The following is a 22,124-nucleotide window of genomic DNA, read 5'->3' on the forward strand; positions in this document are numbered from 1 at the left end:
GTCTTAGGGTAGATGGGTGAGTTGGTGTGGGAGGAGTGAGATGTTGAGGTGGGATTTGGTGGGCGGGGTGAGGTAGTTTTGGCTAGTTTGAGTGGGTGATTTGAGATGGTGGAGGAAGGTGAGGTGTAACGTGTTAGGTTGGGTAAGTCAGTGTTCTGGGTTGGGGAAATGTGTTGATGGTTTGATGTTGGGTAGATAAGGGGTGTGGGTGCATTGAATTCAGGAACAGGATCATAATATGGTACGGGCAGAGAATCACTCTTAAACATCCTTAAACTGAATGCCTCTCAACGTGTTGCTGTGCCATTCCATGTTCAATCAATTTTGTACTGCTTAACACTAAAACTTGCTGGGACGACTCCATTCCTGGACCCTCCTCCAATTCACCCTACCTATATTTCTGAGTATCAGTACAGCACTCTAAAATAGAGCACTCAGACCGCATTCATGTATGTTTTGTTATGTAACTAAGCGTTTACACTGCACCTAGTCGCCACAGAGGTGGTCTCAGAGCACCTCGTATAGTCCGAGGGTTGGCATATTGGTCCCCGCCAGGGTTTCCATATCCGATCTGTGATATCAGGGACACGTGCTACCACGGTGCATTCTTGAACCCTGACTGCATCGATGACGATGATGGTTTCCACCGCAGCAAATGGGAGCAATCAGTCTGAATGAGCTCGTGTGTTCTGTGATTGTCTTGATCGGACAAAACAATTAAAACAGTGAAAGGCTCTGGTAGAAGAAGGACGTTTTGGGCCAAACTGGCCATCGTGTCCTTTTCCCTTTTTCTTCTGACAAAGCCCAACAAATGGTTAAACATTCTTCACATGGCGCTGGAGAAGACACTGAAATCGGCATAAAAACTTCTTAGGGACTTCTTTAAAGAGCAACACTTTTTACCTCCTGGCATGACAAACAGTATTGTCAAAGTCATTACCTGCCACATGTCAAATACAACCTTATATTCCCTAAACATTTTGTGCCATGACTCAAGAACATCAATAAAGTTTGATCCATTATAATCTATAATACTCAAAAAGTCATTGACACAAAGTAATCACACACTGAATAAAAAAAGTAGATAAAAACAAAGACTGTTCTGTTAAGCCTCGGGTATCTGGCACTCTTTCCATTACATTGACTGCCTGTTCTGTTAAGCCTCGGGTATCTGCCACTCTTTCCATTACATTGACTGCAGAAGCGACTAATTGCATCTGGAGCACATGCAGAATGTTCACCTTTCAGAACATCACGATGCTAGAAACATGCAACAGGAGGGAATGAGGGCACATCATTGGGGGGTGGGGAGGCTGCGTCTTTTACTCATTTCCTATCCACAACTATCTACTACAGTTGTCTGGCTCCGCTAGGAGGGTCAGAAGGATGTCCTGGGAGTGCAAGGCTCTTGGAAAAGGGACTATGGTGACTGATTTTAATAGAAAATATACGCAGATATGAATTCTGCGTGTGAATGGCAACAATATTATTGCTCACGGTGGGGTGGGCTCGGAAACAATATATTTGATCAAGGGTGGGAGGGTGCTCAGAATAAAAAAGTTTGAATACCTCTGATCCACTGATATCTATGTCAAGAGTTTCTGCTCCACTAGGTGTCCCTAAGGCGACATCAATGATCCAAATTCTAAAAATACAGACGGTGGCGGTGGGCCCTCCAACGTGGATGCCTGCCCGCCATAAGTCCATTAGGACTAATGTTTTTCCCCAGGTGTCAGGGCCTTCCAGCGAGTTGTAGGGTTGGTGGGAGCATGAAAGGGGGAGTTTGAAGAGAAGGATGGAGTGTGTGAGTGGATCCTAAGCCATATTTCTTCCGCTGCCAGTAGAGTTGAGAAACATACGGCGAGAGTAAATTGAATGCGATTTTGCCTCGGGCAAGCTGGATTTTGTGGTATTTTTAGCTGGAGCGACAGCTTACGAAATGGAGAGTGGGAGGGGCTCTAGCCCAGGATTTGGGGCCATGAATGCACAGAATTCATTTCAAAGCAGCGGCAGCAGTGAGAAATGCGTCAGGAAAAGCACAGGCGAGAAGCCGAGGCCTGAATGCCCGAAGGGTGTTCTCTGCAAAGTACTGCGTCCTGGAGGAGATTTTGGAGTGCGTAGGGCGAGTGTGCTCGTCCTTTTTGCATAGACTTGATTAAAGCTCAGCAGTTAAGGGGTTAAAGTAGTGCCTCGTTGTCTCAAAGCGCCGGCGCCTCTGAGGGGGCTATTGCATTCTTCTTTATCCACTCAACTCCAAATAGAGGACGATCATGAAAGCTAGGGTAGAGCCTGTACACGCGTGTTCATTTAATTCCATTTTGTTACGTTAAAGAAAGCCAAATGGACATTAACACAAACACATTGTAATATTTCTCCACGTGAATAGGCTTTTGCGATCCAGCTCGTTGAATAAAAAAAATGGTGTAAATGATCCTACTTTTTATTGAGATTATTTTTTAATTGCTTTTACTGCAATTCCCAGAATGCTGCATTTCGCCTCACACCAGTCCCACAACCATCCCTTTATCCACTCTTCCCCTTCTAGACCCTCCCCTACACCCCAAAGTTGCTCATGAATTACCGTGCAGTTAGGTACTAAAATGACATCATATTGTGTCATCTCTCTCTCGCTCTCAACTTGCTCCATCCCACGCCATCTATCTACTGACCTCTCTGCACCGTCTCTTTGTCGGCTCGCATCATCCATCCATGCGTCACCTCTCTATGTGAGAGCACCTGCTGGAGACTGCCCTTGGGTGGCAGCGGTGCGTGGAATAAATCAACATAATGTAACTTAATATAACATATGCTTTCATCGGCCTGCCATGTCCATCCAGTGCTGTCTGTCTGGTTGCTTTCATTGGGCTGCATAGTACAGGCTGCATCTCTCTCTTCCTGCTTTCATCGGCCTGCATAGTACAGGCTGCATCTCTCTCTCCTTGCTTTCATCAGCCTGCATATTCCAGGCTGCATCTCTCTCTCTCTCTCCTTGCTTTCATTGGCCTGCATAGTACAGGCTGCATCTCAATCTCTCCCTTTGCTTTCATCGGCCTGCATAGTACAGGCTGCATCTCTCTCTCTCTTCTTGCTTTCATCGGCCTGTATATTACAGCCTGCATCTCTCTCTCTTCCTTCTTTCATCGCCCTGCATAGTACAGGCTGCATCTCTCTTCTTGCTTTCATCGGCCTGCATAGTACAGGCTGCATCTATCTCTCTTCCTGCTTTCATCGCCCTGCATAGTACAGGATGCACCTCTCTCTCTCTTCTTGCTTTCATCAGCCTGCATAGTACAGGCTTCATCTCCCGCTTTTCTTCCTTTCATCGGCCTGCATAGCACAGGCTGCATCTTTTGCTCTCCTTGCTTTCATCAGCCTGGATAGAACAGGCTGCATCTCTCTCTCTTCTTTCTTTCATCGGCCTGCATAGTACAGGCTGCATCTCTCTCTCTCTCTTCTTGCTTTCATCGGCCTGCATAGCACAGGCTGCATCTTTCGCTCTCTTCTTGCTTTCATCGGCCTGCATAGCACAGGCTGCATCTTTCGCTCTCCTTGCTTTCATCAGCCTGGATAGTGCAGGCTGCATCTCTCTCTCTTCTTGCTTTCATCGGCCTGCACAGTACAGGCTGCATCTCTCTCTCTCCCTGCTTTCATCAGCCTGCATAGTACAGGTTGCATCTCTCTCTCTCTCTCTTTGCTTTCATCGGCCTGCACAGTACAGCCTGCATCTTTCACTCTCCTTGCTTTCATCAGCCTTGATAGTACAGGCTGCATCTCTCTCTCTCTTCTTGCTTTCATCGGCCTGCATAGAACAGGCTGCATCTCTCTTTCTCTTCTTGCTTTCATCGGCCTGCATATTACAGGCTGCATCTCTCTCTCTCTCTTCTTGCTTTCATTGGCCTGCATAGTACAGGCTGCATCTCTCTCTCTTCCTGCTTTCATCGCCCTGCATAGTAAAGGATGCACCTCTCTCTCTCCATGCTTTCATCGGCCTGCATATTATAGGCTGCATCTCTCTCTCTCTTCTTGCTTTCATCGGCCTGCATAGCACAGGCTGCATCTTTCGCTCTCATTGCTTTTATCAGCCTGGATAGTACAGGATGCACCTCTCCCTCTCCTTGCTTTCATCGGCCTGCATAGTACAGGCTGCACCTCTCTCCCTCTCTTCTTGCTTTCATTGGCCTGCATAGTACAGGCTGCATCTCCCTCTCTTCTTGCTTTCATCCCCCTGCATAGCACAGGCTGCATCTTTCACTCTCCTTGTTTTCATCAGCCTGGATAGTACAGGCTGCATCTCTCGCGCTCTTCTTGCTTTCATCGGCCTGCATAGTACAGGCTGCATCTCTCTCTCTCTCTTTGCTTTCATTGGCCTGCATAGTACAGGCTGCATCTCTCTCTCTTCCTGCTTTCATCGGCCTGCATAGTACAGGATGCACCTCTCTCTCTCCTTGCTTTCATGGGCCTGCATGGTACAGGCTGCATCTCTTTCTCTCTTCTTGCTTTTATCGGCCTGCTTAGTACAGGATGCACCTCTCTCTCTCCTTGCTTTCATCGGCCTGCATAGTAGAGGCTGCATCTCTCTCTCTCTTCTTGCTTTCATCGGCCTACATAGTACAGGCTGTATCTCCCTCTCTTCTTGCTTTCATCAGCCTGCATAGCACAGGCTGCACCTTTCGCTCTCCTTGCTTTCATCGCCCTGCATGGTACAGGCTGCATCTCCCTCTCTTCTTGCTTTCATCGGCCTGCATAGGACAGGCTACATCTTTCGCTCTCGTTGCTTTCATCAGCCTGGATAGTACAGGCTGCATCTCTCTCTCTCGTCTTGCTTTCATCGGCCTGCATAGTACAGGCTGCATCTCTCTCTCTTCCTGCTTTCATCGGACTGCATAGTACAGGATGCACCTCTCTCTCTCCTTGCTTTCATCGGCCTGCATACTACAGGCTGCATCTCTCCCTCTCTTCTTGCTTTCATCCGCCTGCATAGTACAGGCTGCACCTCCCTCTCTTCTTGCTTTCATCGGCCTGCTAAACACAGGCTGCATCTTTCGCTCTCCTTGCCTTCTTCAGCCTGGATAGTATAGGCTGCATCTCTCTCTCGCTTCTTGCTTTCATCGGCCTGCATAGCACAGGCTGCAACTTTCGCTCTCCTTGCTTTCATCGGCCTGCACAGTACAGGCTGCATCTCTCTTTCTCTTCTTGCTTTCATCGGCCTGCATAGTACAGGCTGCATCTCCCTCTCTTCTTGCTTTCATCGGCCTGCTAAACACAGGCTGCATCTTTCGCTCTCCTTGCCTTCTTCAGCCTGGATAGTACAGGCTTCAACTCTCTCTCTCTTCTTGCTTTCATCGGCCTGCATAGCACAGGCTGCATCTTTTGATCTCCTTGCTTTCATTGGCCTGCATAGTACAGGCTGCATCTCTCTCTCCTTGCTTTCATCGGCCTGCACAGTACAGGCTGCATCTCTCTTTCTCTTCTTGCTTTCATCGGCCTGCTAAACACAGGCTGCATCTTTCGCTCTCCTTGCCTTCTTCAGCCTGGATAGTACAGGCTTCAACTCTCTCTCTCTTCCTGCTTTCATCGGCCTGCATAGCACAGGCTGCATCTTTTGATCTCCTTGCTTTCATCGGCCTGCATAGTACAGTCTGCATCTCTCTCTCCTTGCTTTCATCAGCTCTCTCTCTCTCTCTCTCTCTCTCTCTTTCCTTGCTTTCATCGGCCTGCATAGTACAGGCTGCATCTCTCTCTCCTTGCTTTCATCGGCCTGCATAGTACAGGCTGCATCTCTCTCTCCTTGCTTTCATCGGCCTGCATAGTACAGGCTGCATCTCTCTCTCCTTGCTTTCATCGGCCTGCATAGTACAGGCTGCATCTCTCTCTCCTTGCTTTCATCGACCTGCATTTTCAGTATGGTGCTATCCCTCTTTGTTATTTCGGCCATGCTGCCGTCAAGTGGTGAAAGAATGGACACATGATTTCTACAGACATCTCCAGCCTTTTTTTTATGCATGGAGTGATGGGATGGATAGACATAGACATTATTTTCCTGTTATTTGAAATAAAGCAGGCGATATCTACGTAATGCCTTTATCATAGCCCTGCCTCTTTATACTGCTGCATGTATATCCTTGGTGTATTTGAACTAAGTCCTTTGGGGCCTTGCTAGGATATTTCAATGCTCGGACATGATCCCTTTCTCCATCTCCATTCGGTACTTTGCTTATCCCACTGGGGCGCATGCATGCCTCCATGGTGCGCCCCCCTTGTGCACTCTCCCGAGTGAAGTCCTCACTCACATCTCTCTCTCCATGGCCTTCCTGGCACAGAACTCACTCCATACCAGCAGCGCTGGCTCTAATCACTCTGGCTCGAGACTAGATCTGCTCGTGCCAATGACTGCAGGCAGTGTGCAGGGTGTCTAACAAGAATCGATTACAAAATCCGGGGCATCACTCATTGCAGATTCGATTTGAGGCGCAAAGTGGAGCGGTGCCAAGTCCCTTTACTTCAAAGGTGGCGATGCCAAGACCCATGGCCGGGGTCTATGGGCAGATCTGGGGCAGATGTACTCTGGCAGAGCCGCGCAGGTGCTAGATCAGCACTGCACTGGCAGAGGTGCATGGTCCCATGCTGGCAGTGGATGTGCTGCAGAGGTGCCTGGAAGGAGCTGCCTCTCGTAGAGCCCCTTGCTCCCTGCGCTGGCATCAACAACCCCTATATGTACATAAAGAGGTGCACCAGCAAAAGTCTTTGCTGCCAACACTGATGGTGGGGTGCTGGGGAGGCTGCTGTCTCACTGATGGTGCCCCGTGGTCATAGAATTGCTAGTAGTGTGCAGCGGGTCAGAATCAGGTGCCCTGGCCGAGCTCTGTTATTCCCGGAAGCGTAGCAGTGAGGGGTTGATATTACAGAAGCAAACGGGAGGAACATCTGCGGTACCCGTTCCGGTTCCGGGTCACTGGCAGATTTCTGAGATCCCAGCACTGAGAGAAGGGGCAGGATAGAGGATAGGATAGAGGTGCACTGGCTGCTGCGTTTCGGCTTTGCTCCACATTTCACTCGTGTCCCACGTCACTCCTCTGGGGCCCTCTGAAATCCGGCTCACTTCTGGAAGCATTCCATTAACGCTGTCCTTATCTCTGCAGGCAGCCTGCGTGGGATTAGCGGGCAGCAAAGCCTGCCGCCAGGATTACCCCTTGATGCAGGCTGATGATGGGCACAGAATTGACCACGGGTGGGGAGGGGCTGTGGGGGAGCCATCTGATCTAAAAGGAACGGCTGTGAGTATAGCATCGCGAGCAGGGCATCGCTGGGGCCCAGGCACAGCCTCTGTGACCTGACTGGCATCTCTGGCACCTCCCTCGCACCGGGCCACGGGCACACCAGTAAGGCACAGCAGTTTACAGACAGGGCCTGGCTGCAATGCCTATAACCACAGACCAAACGCTGCCTACTACCAAATCGTGCCACCAGAGACCAGGGACACCTGTCCAGCATGACGTCTGTTAAAAGCCCTGCACTGAGCAAAACAAGACGTTTGCATAATTCTAAGTCAATTTTTGTATAGTGCTTAATGCTGTGCTTAGGCTGTTTCTAGGCGCTCAAATATTTGGGAGTTAAGAGAGCCAGAGTCCTAGGGAAATTAAGTGATTTGCCCCAGGCAGCACTGTTGATGTGCCTCTTACATGCATAATCTTGTGCTACCCTGTTGTGTAGCCAGCACCCGAGAAGATAGGTGGCGATTGGTCGGCGCGGAGGCTAGGAGGCCTGATGCAGAGGGCCGTCGTGTTATAGGAACACAGAGGAAGCAATAAATGGTGGTAGCGGGTTTATGTAGAAAATACAAACATCATGAATGGCCGGTGCAGATTATAATGAAATGCACACATTCTGGCACTGGCACCTATTTCAAATGGTCTACTTCAGGCTAAGCTGATCATCTGAGTCCATTTTGCACTGATTTTCTAATGACAGGTTACCAGTTATGGGGAAGGGGTTGTTAATTGATTAGTTCATGTTAGCATTTATGTACATAGTGCAACCCGGACAGATGACCTGTTTACCCTGAAGTAGACCATTTGAAATATATGCCAGCCACTCATAATGTTTGTATTATCTACATGAACCCCCTACCGCTATTTACTACTTCCTCTGTGTTCCTACAGTGTTCCAATAAGAACTACCTTGTCCTCCGGACAAATCTTTGCCTTTGTGATACCCACAAAATTTGGATTTCGACTGTTCAGCTGAAGTGTTAATGTGACATTAAAATATTACAATGTAACAAGACTACTCTTGTTCGGGCAGGAGAGCAATATTCCGGTCTTTTGTCACCCAGCCGTCTATACCACTTTTTGGCAATCCCACCCCTCTTGGTTTGTCCCTCTACTGCTTGTCTTCCCTTCCTGCAAGGCCGGAACAATCCAGCAGTGATGCCCAGTTTCCGGCTCTGCTACCCGTGCCTACATTATTAACCAGGATTCGTGCAGGCGCTGATTTTTTTCACCTGTGCCAGGCATTCCAGAGATGTACAGGGATCTCTGATGCTGAAGCTGTCATTCTTCCCATGCCCAACCCTCTGTTCTGGGCCTTTGTTAGCGATAACACAAGAAGAGATAATTTTCATGTCGTTTTTGATATGATTATTATTTTAATGATAAGAATACTAAGATCAGGTTTTTATAGTGCTTCATGCCGTACTCCCCTTGATTCTCACTCAGTGTTGTAATAATCTATATTGTTAAACATGGGAATGGCTTCCCTGCAGTGTTGGACTGAGGGGGCCTGAACAAGGACCTAGCAACGAGAGCAGTGTAAGCAAACCTGGGGCGACTCCACTGCCAGCCTAGTTATCCCTCCAGCAAAGGTTGTCTATCTTGCGTATTAGAGTCCCACCCCCACAAGTCATTTTTCTACCTGCATCATATGATGCCTTATTGGGTGGCTGTGACAGGATGCCATCTCTGAGGGCGGGATAGCCTGATCCTTTTTGATTTTTGATAATGAAACGATGTGTGCAATTCTGTTTCTGGAAACTGAGATCTGCTAATCAGACCCCAGTTTAGTAGTGCTCCATGCAAAAACGCATAATGCTGCACATGTACCTTGCTTTAACGGTTTCCTGACATCCCTAGCTGCTGCTCGACAGCGGCAGCAGGGCAGGGTCAAAGGTCACACATGCATTCCTAGACACAGCTGCCTGAACACAAAGTTCCAAAAGACAGAGGTGGCGTTTTAACTATATGCACCTCATACATGTTTACCCCATCTGCCTGGTGGCAGATTAATATCGAAATACAAGCCACATCTGGTTTTGACATAGTGGTTACTGGGATTACACAATTATAAAGCCACAATAAATTCATGTAATTGTGAGCTTGGTGGACAGTGCCTCATTCATGACAGGATCTGATGAGTACTAAGCGATCTTGGTTGGGTGCATTCACAATAGGAAGCCCTCTCCTTGAACCCCATGAGTAGGGGTACCCCGTCCCCCATCCAGCATTCGGGGCAGATGATGAAGATAGCTCAGCAGCAAAGTGCTCGCCTTGGAAGCAAGACGACACGTAGCAACACAGGTTCGATCGCCGGGTCGCGCTTAGAAACCTCTGGGTATTTAAACGCATTATAAATATGCAACTAAGACAAAAAAATACAATTATGCAACTAAAAAACAAACAATTCCATTCCTGTAACAGTGCCTCAGTTCCCGGGGGCTGTGTGAGCCCTTTAAAAATGCAAAAAATAAATAAAATAAAACAGTGTGTGGGACCCCCAATTTCCTTGTATTGGCTGGGCTGCTTAGCAAGCAGTAGCCCAGCACTTACCTGCAGAGTGGGCACCCTTCCCCCACAAACCCACTCCAAATGGGCCACAAGGTGGGCCATGTGTCAGGGGAAGGTGTCCCTTTGATTTAAAATCAGCCTGAGGAGGCTTAAAACACATTTGGCGCTCCCCAGCTATGGGGAGAGCCTGTACTTAGAGGAGCCCGGGGCCAGCAGGGAGTATGGGCCACATGGGGGTGGCAGCAGTGTGTTGGGCACTCTCCTGCTGGTCAGGGTATTGCCAAATTAAGGGCCCCAGGCGGTGACTGTTGCCAAGTGAAGTGCCTGAAACCCCTTTGAAGGGTTTGCAAACTGTCCCAGGCGCTGCGCTCACATGGGCAACAGTATTTATTTTATTAAAGAATAAAGGGAACCTCGCTTGCACACGCATAAGGGTCCCTTACTCTAGCGTTTTCCCTTTGGTCCCCGGCACGGATTTCACGCCGGGAATCCAATTTGATTTTTATGTTTTTATGTTGGGATCTCCAGCGGGTGCTTCAGCGTTCCCAGGGGAATTTACCATTCCCCCGCCGCTCATAACATCCCGGGATTACCAGGATATTGGGTGGCAGAAACAGTAAACTGAGGTTGCCGGTAGGCCGCTGGTAGCACTGGCAACCTCGTAATGGAGGCCTATGTATCTCTTATGATTACTTTTTTGTGGGTCAACTTCTTTTGAATAAACATCTTGAGCATTTAGTTTCGCTAATCACCCATGAGCCAGTTATCCAGAAAATTCCTTGTTTGACAAGGGTTGCATACATTGGAAGATCTTAGGTCTTCTGTAGGACGACCAATGAACCTCCCAAATTTCACAGAGGCTTATAACCAACCTTCATTCTCACACCCTCTCCTCGTTTCCTGGGTCCTAACGCCCTACTCAATCTCTCAACGCATCCCTCTCTCCACACCTGTCTATCTGTGTTCCTCTACTTATACCCACCCATCTCTATCAGCTTCCGCCCTTCTCAGTGTCATCTTTCCATTTCCCTCCAATATTGCAGTGTCTTCCCCTCTCGCTCTCTCTCTCTCCACCTACCATTTAGCACTTACCCCCTCTCATCTCCCGTTCTCCTCATTTCTCTCCAGCCTCGTTCTCCGCCTTTACTCTTCCCCCACACCCTTTGTGACACAGCTATGTGTTCCTCTTTTGTTTACTGTGCACACTGCAGGGCCAGTGCGTTTCCCACAGGCACCGTAAGCCGATCTCTCTGCCATAGAGACACCATAAGACATTTGTTTAATAAGCAGCGCTAGTACGTGTCCGTCTTTTCAAAAAATGCATTTTCCAAACCTCATTGTCTTTTATTTCAAAGTTCTGCTTGTTCTGTAGTGAAATTATCGTTAATGTGCCTCAAAATGTCGGAAACTAAAACTTTCATTTTACCCACAGAACAGGTACAGCCCGGCCAGCAACGCTACAAGCTTCCCCCACAGCCCACATCCAATGTGCCTGAACCCTACGCTGGAGGGGCCACATCTGAAGGTGAGGGGGCCACCATCCTTCTCTCTGTTTGCATGGGCAACACTGTTGGGTGATGGGACAGGGTGACTAGACCGATTTCCAATCATTGAATCTGGGCCATGATATTCGTTCTTGGAAGCCACACTGTCCATGCTAAACCCTTTTCCCAGACACGGGCACAGCACCCATCCCCGAGCAAATGTGTTTCACCTGGTTTAAAACAGAGAGAGAGAAGCTGGCAACCGGCCAATCATGGCAGGCGAGCATGCACTGTCTCTGGCTAGGAAAGGATGTTCTGTCACCGAGTTCATACAGGCAGGGGTTTCTCTTTGGAGCGATGAACTCCAGATGTCTGGGTGTGGTTCAGTTTCCATAAACCACGTTGAGTGAGTGAGTGTGAAGAGAGTGAGTGAGTCAGTGATGACTGCATGATAGAATGACCATCTAGAAACATTTTCTCCAGGGATGAACATTAGCATACAATCACCCATATACTACTGCCTTTGGCTAAATCCAGTACACCTCGATGCAAAACCACCTTCAAGAGGATTAAAAGAGGGGCATTGGGAGTGCCATCAGGGGATGCTGACTTTGGCTTGCCTTTAATGGCACAGAAGGGCATTTGGCAGGTAAAGAAGAAGCTGAAAGATAGCGCACGGAAATCCACAGGAACAAAAAAAGCATGGAACAGAAACATACTGAGTAATAGATGTCCAAACATTTATGACAATCTTGTAATGAGGTTTGTACCTTTATGCTGATCTGGTACCACATCATATGCAAATGGGTCAATTATGCTCAAAAGGAATATTCTTCTCATAGAGGGTCGACCTGCATCTGAACAACCTTTGGAGAGAGGGAACTGTTACCCTGCAGCCGAAACAGGAGAATTGGACATAAGAAAGTGTTCACTCATAATTTCAAGTGACTGGCACAGAATATCACCTGCAAGCGCAACAAGAAGTTAGTTACTAATGTGCCACCCTTAGAAAAGGTTGCCAAATAAAGCAAAATACAAACAATACAAAAATCACGAGACACTCACTTAAAAAAAAAGCTGGTATGAGAGTAATAATTAATTTAAGATACAACACAGTGTTCTTGCAGAACTAATTTATCAACAGTGAATTTTAAAGAAGAGTTGCAGGATTTTTGAAGTTATGCTAGTAAGCAAAGATGGAAAAGCTCAAGGGGATTTCAAGTTAGCCTACAACCTAAAATGGACCAAATGAAGAGTTAGAGGGCAGTCAGAAGTTGCCTATTGCCTCGCAAATGGCAGAGTTTATAACTCAATCACCAGTTATGGCTCCGCTCACAGGTGAATCGTGATGCTGTGCTGTCTTCACATGGTGTACATGTGTGCTAGAACTGATGCACGTTACGTTCTTCCGGACTGCAATCAAGGATAGAATTTGGCGGAATTTAGTCGTAACATGGATGCAATACATTTCATGACAGATTCCCAAAGCCAAAATGATCCTGCATTTGTGGGAAAGTTGCCTGAACTAAATTTAAGAGTAAATTATGTTTCGGAAACAGAACACATCAAACAAGACAAATGTCAACCGGCATCATGGATGCCATTGGATGCTTAACTATAGCCCATATCCAAGCTAGCCAGACCCACTGGACTCTGTAGTATCAGAGCCAGCGAGGGCAGAGTTGACATATCTCAAAGAAAGTCTTGCAAACGTGATAAACTGCTGGAGGCTTAGGGCCATGCAACCTACTTCTAAAAGCAAGATCATTAAGAACTATGCCAAGGCAAGGTGAGTTTTAGCTGTGCTGTGGATTAAATATAGTCACAAAGCGAGTAGCACTAAATGCTGATTAATTGAGTAATGTTCTATTGGCATGCGTCCTGGTATCACAGGTATTTGTACGGGTTAACAGATGCTTCTGGGTCGCTTTAGCGTTATGTATGTGTCTTCGAGTCTCTGGTGGTGCCAATAGTACAGATTAATTCACATCTGGATTAAAATTGGTCTGTAGATACCACATTTTAATTTCCTTCAAAGTTGGTTAGGACAAGTGACAGCTTATGCTATGCAGACAAATCCCGTATACGCCATGACTACTGTACACGTGTGCTCAACATGAAAGAAACTTTTCAACATTTGAGGTCTGTCTTCTGGAAAATCTGTAATCTCTACCTAAATCCGAGGGGCAGATTTGGGATATATAATGTACACATACTTTAAGCATTGGAAATAAAGGCATTGTTTTGCCCAGTCAGAGGCAGAGCAGCGTATGGGCCACTTGGCGACTGTGTTGGTCCATTAAATTACAGCTCAGGATTCTGATTGAAAAATGAGGCTCTTGGAGACAGTGCAGAGTTTGATTGATTAGTGAAATCTTGAGTCTTTCCTCACTCACTTTCAGGAGGTTCCATGGATCCAGAAACCTCACTACATTCTTCTCAGTGATCAGCTGCTTCTCTTCCCAAATCACTAAACTGGCCATGCCTTTCCTTTCACACATATGCACATGTTTTGCCTGAAAAGTAACTATATGACTCCATCTTGTTAAAAGCAGCCACCCCGGGAGAGACATTCCTCGGGAACGCCAGGTCCCTGAGACCTGCACTGGTCCCACCTCTTCAGGAAGAAGGTTTCCATCTGAACAGGGCTGTGCCTAATCCTGGCCATTTATTGCAAGTCCTGGAGCTACACCCAATGCCCAGCTGTGTAGACATCTACTGAGATGTCCAATCAGATATGGGCCCCCTGTCCATTAAATGACGAAGTTCACCAGTCACTCATTCTTGGGGGTGATTCCAAAGCCCGACTGAGTGGCTTCAAACGTACCAGAGACCCAAAGCTTCCCAAATGTCACGTGCTCTCTCTCCTAAGATGTCCATAGAATGGGGAGGATGCATGGGCACGCGCAGTATCATCTGTAAACATCTTCATTCTTATTTGTCTAAACAGTGCTTTTAAGGGGACCTAGAATGTCTTCCATAAGGTAACAGTTGACCAATGTGTACACTAATAAGCCAATGTGGCGAAAGCCCCTTAGCAGGCGGGGTAGCGCTCAGCATTATGAGTGCAATGCACTGGAGAACTGCTGCTGTGAGCCAGGTGAGGGCAGCAGGAGACATAGGCTAACAGTGCAAAAACAAGAGGCATATTGCCATCAAAACTCAGGATCGGAATAAAAGCTGGGGCATCCTCAACCTGTCTCCAAGTGACCTCAGGCAGTCGCTGCATCTGCCGTTTGATAGGACAGATCAGATATGGGTTCAATGTATATGGAGCAGCAGTTGCTCACCATCTCTAAAGGTGCAGAATTTGTAATATGTGTTTTGTTGTATTTATATAGCGCTTAATGCCTAAGTGCTTTAAAAAGAGACCAAAGAGGTACAATTAATATGGGTGTATCTCATGTAGAAATCACATAGAGAGATGGTGATCTTTAAGACGAAATTTAAAGTTAGAAAGAGGGCACAAGAAGAGAGAGAGAGAGAGAGAGAGGGGGGAGATAGAGAGAGAAAGAGAGGGAGAGAGAGTGAGAGAGGGCGTTCCAGTGTTTAGGAGCAAGTAAAGAGAAGGAACGAAAACGCAAAGAAGCGCAAGAGGGACGAGGAACAAAGATTGAGAGCAAAGGGTACGAGAGGGCAAATAGAACAAGATAAGAGACGACAAATAAGGAGGTTCTGGTCCACGTAGACACTTAAAAACAATGCAGAGAAAGTAGCAAAATAATCAAGCTTCGAAGGAAAGCCACCAAAGTGAGTGCAGAGTTGAAGAAATAGAATCATGTGGGGAAAGAGTACACAGAATTTTTAGAGAAGAGTGATAGGTTGAACGAAGAGGGCAAGCCGATCGGCAAGAAGACCAAGACTGGAGCAGTGGAACGGACGCAAGCAGACTACTTGCTATTGCTCCCCGGTCATACCGATCCCAACATTGGCAAAAGATTGTTCACATACCACTCCTACCATGAGCATATTATTGTGTGTGTGTGTGACAGGGGCTTAGCGCCTAGTTGGGTCTTGGGGGAGCATCTTCTGCAGGATCCTCACTGTATAACTCTGTGAGATGAAAGTTCAGTGTCCACCATCTCGTGAGATTCTTTCTAAATGTATCTTTTCAGAGCTACGTGGAGGATGGAATCTTTCCATATCTTTCCCGGGACTTCTCTGCGGGACTTCCATCTAGCTCCCAGCCAGTTGCTGGTTGTCTGGTGTGCTTTGGAGTGTATACTGTGGTCGCAGACAGGTGCAACAGTTACCAAAGCTGACATGGATGTGCAAATGCAAATGTTCACACTATTCACTTGGAACACAATGGTTAGTGTTGTGAGACTATTCCCATGTGTTGAATCGTAATGATGGGTCACCTACTAGAACACAGCCATCAACTATGATGCGCATGCACTAGTGCTACCCTGACGCCATTTTGAGCCAAGAAAGCCTCTTTTAATTAGTATGGTATCTACCAAGGGTGCAGGTTAGGGATCTTAAATGCAGTTTGGAATACCTATTTATTTTCCTCTGTGATATCATGCTGCCCACTTTTCAAATTGTGAGTCAGGCTATGAGACTTGGTGAGGTGTGTATGCTGGGATGGGAAGGTCTCTTTTGTGCACAGGTGGCTACTTTATAAATGTGATAACATGGGAATGAAAGTGGTCTCCCCAAATCTCACAGTGATCTTACAGGGATTCTTTTGGGGGGTGCGAGGGGGGAACTAGAGCCCCAGAGAGGTTGCAGTTCTTTTGCTTTGTGTGTGGGGTATACCGTCTGCTGGTGAGTATGGATGGAACGCCCTACCCAACACAGGATGGAAAGCAGTCAAATGGGGTCTCAGAGCACCAAGAAGGTTTATTTCATTCCAAGCTACCCAGCATACAATAGAATGGCCCACTCTCCCACCAATATTCCTATACAGAGGAATACCTGTTTAATGATCCGGGACTCTGTCGGTATTCAAGGCTACCCAAGCATGGGGGATGTTAGCCGAAGCTTCTTACTTCATTGGTATTGCTCACTCTGAGTGACGCCCCCCAATGGTCCTCATGCCTGAGCCCTCTCAGCTATATGCCCCTAAAAGACAAAAGCAAGAATGACTAATTGGTCTTTCCCAAATTACGGAGGAAGAACCTTACAATGCACACACACAAATGAACCTGCAAGGACATATTGCTATAAACGTTGGCGTGTTGTTGGACACACAACATTCTTAGCCCAACCCAACAAAAGCCTGTGAACTTTCCAAAAATATGGCCCTGACAGAAGCCCATGAGGACCTTCCTGAGGCCAAAACATACTTGTCAGGATTTAGCAAAGGCCACACCAGAATAACAGCAATCCTGGACAGCAATTCAGCAAGGCTGATCACAGGGGCAGAAGGACACACCTAAGACACAGCAATACGCCAAGCTGCACGCGCCCGAGACAGCCTCTTTAGTCTGTGAACTGCAAATCCGTTAGTGGAGTTGAGTGCTATAACTCAGAGCATGCCTACATTGCACCACGTTTGCATCCTGCTCACCAAGGGAATTCTGCTTTTCTGCAAAACAATAAGTCAATACGAGTAGTCCACCTTCCCCTGCAATGCAAAATAAGCACTAGTGTCCTTTCATGTTTTCTGCTGGTAATTGCTCTGCAGTGTGGGAGTTTAGTGATAGGGACCAGTTAAGATATAATGCTTGCTGGTCCTGCCACGTCCCCCCACACACCACCCCACAGCATCCCTTACAGCACATAGCGGTCAGCAATTCCTCCGTGATCGCTCTCTTTGGCTGGTGGTCTATGGGTTCTAGATTCGTTTCTGAAAGGGATACTGCTATAAAAAATTGTATTGGCTAAAAAGATGTCCCATAATCAAAAACATATCTAAAAAATATTTTTAAACAAAGTTCCTATGTAGAGTTTTGAGCAAATGAGGCTCAAACTCAAAAATGTCGAGCACTAGGAGGCATCCCTTTTGTGAAATGGATGAGCCTCTTGTGCTTGTGTTAATTTCTGCCCTTGCGGCACTAATGAAGCAAAAGCCAGCCTGCTGTAATACACAAAAGCTACCAGCAGGTGGTTTTTGCTTCATTATTGCCGGAGAGCAGAGATTAACACAACCTGCTGCTGGTAAATGCTTCATATTTAATTCTTGTCTGAAAGCACTGCGAAATAAATGCTGCAGTTTTCTTTCTAACTTACCCACACACCAACCCACCGCAGCCCTTACAGCACATAGCGCTCAGCAATTCCTCCGTGATCTCTCTCTTTGGCTGGTGATCTATGGATTCTAGATTTGTCTCTCTGATTGGCTGGCGATTCATTGGTTCTGAATGTAGCCTCAAAAAGATGGTATATTCCACTACACTCACACTAGTTCAAATATATGAGCAACAGTGTTCTGATTTAGCATTAAACATTAGAAGCAATACTGTCACCATGGTACTCTACCATATCTCTCAATTAGTCCAATATCAGGCACGATTATTGCATTCTGGGAAATGTAGCTCTTCGTGTATGGCAGAAAAAAAGCAAATGCAAACAACGCAGGACTATATGAGGTAGTCGAGCCTGCCGTGGGACAACTGTAGAGCTGCAGATGTATCCGATATATGAAGTTGACTGTACGAGTTATAGTGTGTATCCCTAGAATAAAGCAAGGAGTAACTTTTAATGTCATAATCCTGTAGCGGTTTGGGCAATGACTACTTTCCTGCATTTAGCACGCATTCTCAGAGTAATGTCAACTGATGAATATAGAACATAGGGCATTGGGGCATTTTAAGTGTTGCTACTGTGACTGGCCTCCCTAATTTACTGGATGGTTTCCCTTTACAAGATATACAAGTAGTATGTTTCTAGCAGAGGCACGGAAAGTTCCTAATATCCCGCCTTCTCTATCCCCCAAGACCAATGCGCACACACGGTATAGCGGGCCTCCCTAGATGGGATAACCACCTGTGCGACTTACCGCACTCCCCGCCGACCTAACAAATGTGGCCCGACCCAACTAAACTGCTCCCCTTTGTCTGTTTGTGTCACCTTCTCTGGCAGACTGATCCACTGGCCCGCCACCCCCTGCTGTACGCCTATGTAAGTATGAAAGCACATTTATCTTTGGGGGGCTCAGGGGACATAGGTAGGAGCCAAGGGCGGATCCGTATAGTCTCCCTAGAGAAAGGGGTGGCCAGGGATGGACAACGTGATAGGTAAATGGTAACCAATGAATGACAAAGGCTTACCAGTTGCTATGTAATAGATACATGCAAGCCTTTATTAGGCAGAGGGTCACAGTAAGAGGAGAGACATCATAGCCAGTGGTAGGTTTATGGAACTTCGTTACAAGCACATTCCAGCCAGTGATAAGCAAAGGTTTGCAAACAATTACAGCATAGTAGCCAGTAACAGGGTGGGCGTGGTATGTACTAAACAACTGTTAGGCAAGGAAAGACAAGCGGCCAGAGGTGGGGAAAGGGTAGACAGCAATATTCAAACGGTAAACAGTTGTAACCAAAGCGTTTACCAAAGATAGACAAACAGTGGTCTTTCGAAGGCAAACAGTAGCAAGGAAGAGGAAGAGCTATGCAGTTATAGACAAAGTATAGCCATTGAAATTGACAAATAGTGGCTAGCTAGTAAAAGTCAACACGGATGGTGAGCAATGGGAAGAAGGGTAGATTGTGATCGAAAGAGGGTTGCCAGGTATTTCCAGTGGTAAGCAAAGGTTTTGGCAATGATAAGAAATGTAAGAGACAAACAGTAGCCAGTGATTGGAAAATAGCAGTTAATCAGATGCAAATAGCTGTCTGTTAAAACGAAAATGTGGACACTTATAGGAAATGGTGTGCTGTGATAGGAAAAGTGTAGCCAGCGGAAGGAAGAGTGTTATGTTGTTAGGACTTGTACCGCGCACTGTGCCATTTTCATGCTCTCAAGGTGCTCTTGTGGTTCTGTAAATGAAGAAGGTGGGGGAGTGGTTAGGGGGTTAAAGGGAAAGACAAGGTGTTGTGCTCAATTGTGGGTTATGGTGGAGCCAGGAGCAATTGGCGGCAGTGCAGGTCGATGTTTCTTTATGGGAGACCTGAGAGGGCGGGGAATCTGTGCATTGTCAGTTAGTTTTAAGTAGTTGGTTAGACAGGTGTAGATATTTGACTAAGTTGTGATGGGACAAAGTATGTTATTGCCATATTACTGTGTGGGCGAGTTGGTGAGAGTGGGTTGAGTATGCTGGTTGAAGAGTGAGGATATTAGTTTGTTGGATTATTTGGGCAGATCGATATGATGTCTTCTGAGGTTGTTTCTATTAGTACCTTCCTTCCTCGTACAAAACGTTTGTTCTTTGGTGAGGAGTGTATGGCATAGAATGAAGAGGGTTCTAGCTTTGAAAAAAAGTTTAGCTATGTAGCTAAGTGTTTCTTTGTTCCAGAGGTGCGATGAATCAACACCCGGGGGAACCGTCCAGGGATGAATATCAGTTTCTAAACCATCAATCAGCCCCCCACCACTAGTACACCAGAAGGGATCCAAACAGATTGGAAACACAAGCAAATTATAAGACTCCTTGTCCAACTCTGGTAACGTACATGGAACGGTAGGCTTATCTCCGCAAGTTCGTGGATCGTTGGTTAGTTGCAACACAGCAAAAATACAATTATTGGCATATGATAAAAGGGACTGTCCAGTCAAGGTTGTATGAAAATATCTACTTTATTATTATCACAACAGGCAGTTCTAGCACACTACTAAAAACAACCCCACCTGTAAAGGGATGCAGAGGACAGACAGTTTCAAAGAAGGAAAAGGGATACACACTAGATAATGACAGGAGGGTAGTCGGTAAATTAATGAATCACAACAGTTCAAGGATACTTGGTTTCAACACAAAGGGAGCAATGGGCCATACAGTGTCACTAGAGGCCTTTGGAGAAGGACTGGGAGGGGCTGGGGGCAGAACCACACTGTACCTTGCTGGAGGATCCTCTGGATTCAGTATCTCCCTCTGTTCCCTGGGAGATGTTTAGGGGAGGGATCTTGCTTCCCTCTTTGGAAATCCTGCCCTTCCTTCACTGGTAGAAGCTGTAAGACAGACTGTACCTTCAGCCAGGGTCCACATGAGCTCTTCCTGTTACTCCTTGCGGAGGCTTCAGATTATCTGCACAAAAGGGGGGTGTCAACCCTCTTTTAAAGCCAAATGGGCCCCAGTGATTGGTGTAGGCTAAGCCTACCTTAATGAACCAATCTTGAGTCCCCACCAACACTCTCCTGTGTGTTCTGCATAACCAGAGTGCTTTGCAACAGAAAAGGTAAAGGGGTGAAAACATGTAATACTAAGTCCCACCCATCTTCTGTTGTGGATCAAAGGGTCTCTCTCGTTAATGGAGCTCTCTGTGGTTCCTAATTAAAGCGTCAGGTCTCCCTTGAAGCTGTGGCAGGAACAGACTTCCTGGCGCCGTCAATCCATATATGCGTACCTTCTGAATGGGGTCTCCCTGTCGGGGGATGACTACTGTAATACACACATTCCCAGACATGAAATGTCACTGTCCATTGATACCAAGGGCCGGTTCTGACTTCAGGTTGACACAAATGCATATCAAAGGTTGTTGGGGAATTTCCTGTCTCCTTTGTTAACCTCTGCAGCCAGGCCCCATCTGGGCCTGTTTGAAGTATGCTCTATTAGTATGTTAATTATGTTAATTGCTAACACTGTCGGCAGTGCTTACACAAAAGGACAGGGTGGATCCATGGAGCCGTTGAAAGTTAATTAGACTGGCCATTGCAGAAGGAAGGTTTTGTCTGCCCCCTTCTGAGATGCTGTCATATTCCAACTAAATATGGCAGCGGGGACAGCACCTGTAGGCAGTGTCCACCCAGAGTACACAAGTTTATGTGTATGTCGTGCGTTGAGCATAGGAAAATGTGTGCGGGTTAGCCCCACCCATTTTCCGAAGGTTGATCTACAATCATTCAATTACATTAAAACAATTCAAAAAGCCCAGGCGAGCGCACATCCACCGTGTGGATGGTTGAATTCCTCACAGGAGGTTTTTTGTGTGGTTTATTAAAAAGGGTGTTTTGGTCATTGTGTTACTTTTGGTGTGTTGTATGTTGAGAGAATGTTGACACGTGGAGAAGTGGCCTTGTTGAGGTGGTCAGTTCTTTGTTTTCTATCTTAGGTGTTATGAGTAGTTCTCTAGCCCACTATACTGAATAGAAAGATTTTTCAGAGTTTATGGAATGTCAGATGGCTTCCTGTCACCATGATTTCTTTTGGGTCCGAGTTCCATATTTTTGCTATGAGGATAGAGAAGGTGGAGTCTCCATGCTTATGTTTCTGCCTTGATTCTATAAGTAACCCACTGCTTGAGCTCTGTGGTCTTCTCGGGTAGTGGGTCCTTTTTGATTGGAGGAATCCTGCTCCCTGGACATGCAGTGCTCTGTGGGTGATGCAGAGTGCATTGAAGTGGATTATTTTCTTTACTGTTAACCAGTGTAGGCTTCTCAAGGCTGTGTGGATTTTTGGTGCAGTGCTTTAGGTGCAGAGTCATTTCTTGGTCAGGTAATCCAGCATTCATAGCTATAGACTGTTTGCCTAATATATTCTTGACAGTATCAGTGAGATTATAGTGAGGGCCGGTGTGGGAAGCTTAGGTTTAGAAGGGTGCACCTGATTGAGTGTAGGTGATAGATGCATTTTCATACAGTTGAGTTGATCTGTGGTTATAGTGTGAGTCCACTGCCCATGAATATTCCTGTGTTTTTTTAATTATTGTTGATATTTCCACGTTTAGTCACATTTCCAGCAGCTGAGGGAGTGAACTCTTTGGTTGATTGTCATTATGCAGGGTGGTCGATCAGTATTTCAGGTTTGTTTGGGTTCATTTTT

At 46.6% G+C, this 22,124-nt stretch overlaps 1 protein-coding gene across 11 annotated transcripts in view; it reads left to right on the forward strand.

Moving 5' to 3' along the window:
- ZNF385A (zinc finger protein 385A) overlaps positions 1 to 22,124 on the forward strand; it is a 529,518-nt gene that overhangs the window by 309,312 nt on the left and 198,082 nt on the right. For 6 of the 11 annotated variants that reach the window (XM_069653221.1, XM_069653222.1, XM_069653220.1 and 3 more), the window contains 2 exons: positions 11,212 to 11,304; positions 18,293 to 18,331. The exons of 1 other annotated variant lie outside the window; for it this stretch is intronic. In XM_069653221.1, the coding sequence (XP_069509322.1) occupies positions 11,212 to 11,304; positions 18,293 to 18,331 (132 nt within the window). The remainder of the gene's footprint in view (positions 1 to 11,211; positions 11,305 to 18,292; positions 18,332 to 22,124) is intronic. 4 more of the 11 variants (XM_069653223.1, XM_069653229.1, XM_069653227.1 and 1 more) reach the window with 3 other exon arrangements.

This window comes from Ambystoma mexicanum, chromosome 3q (genome assembly GCF_040938575.1).
Source record: "Ambystoma mexicanum isolate Mex_15411 chromosome 3q, UKY_AmexF1_1, whole genome shotgun sequence".
Lineage (NCBI taxonomy): Eukaryota > Metazoa > Chordata > Amphibia > Caudata > Ambystomatidae > Ambystoma > Ambystoma mexicanum.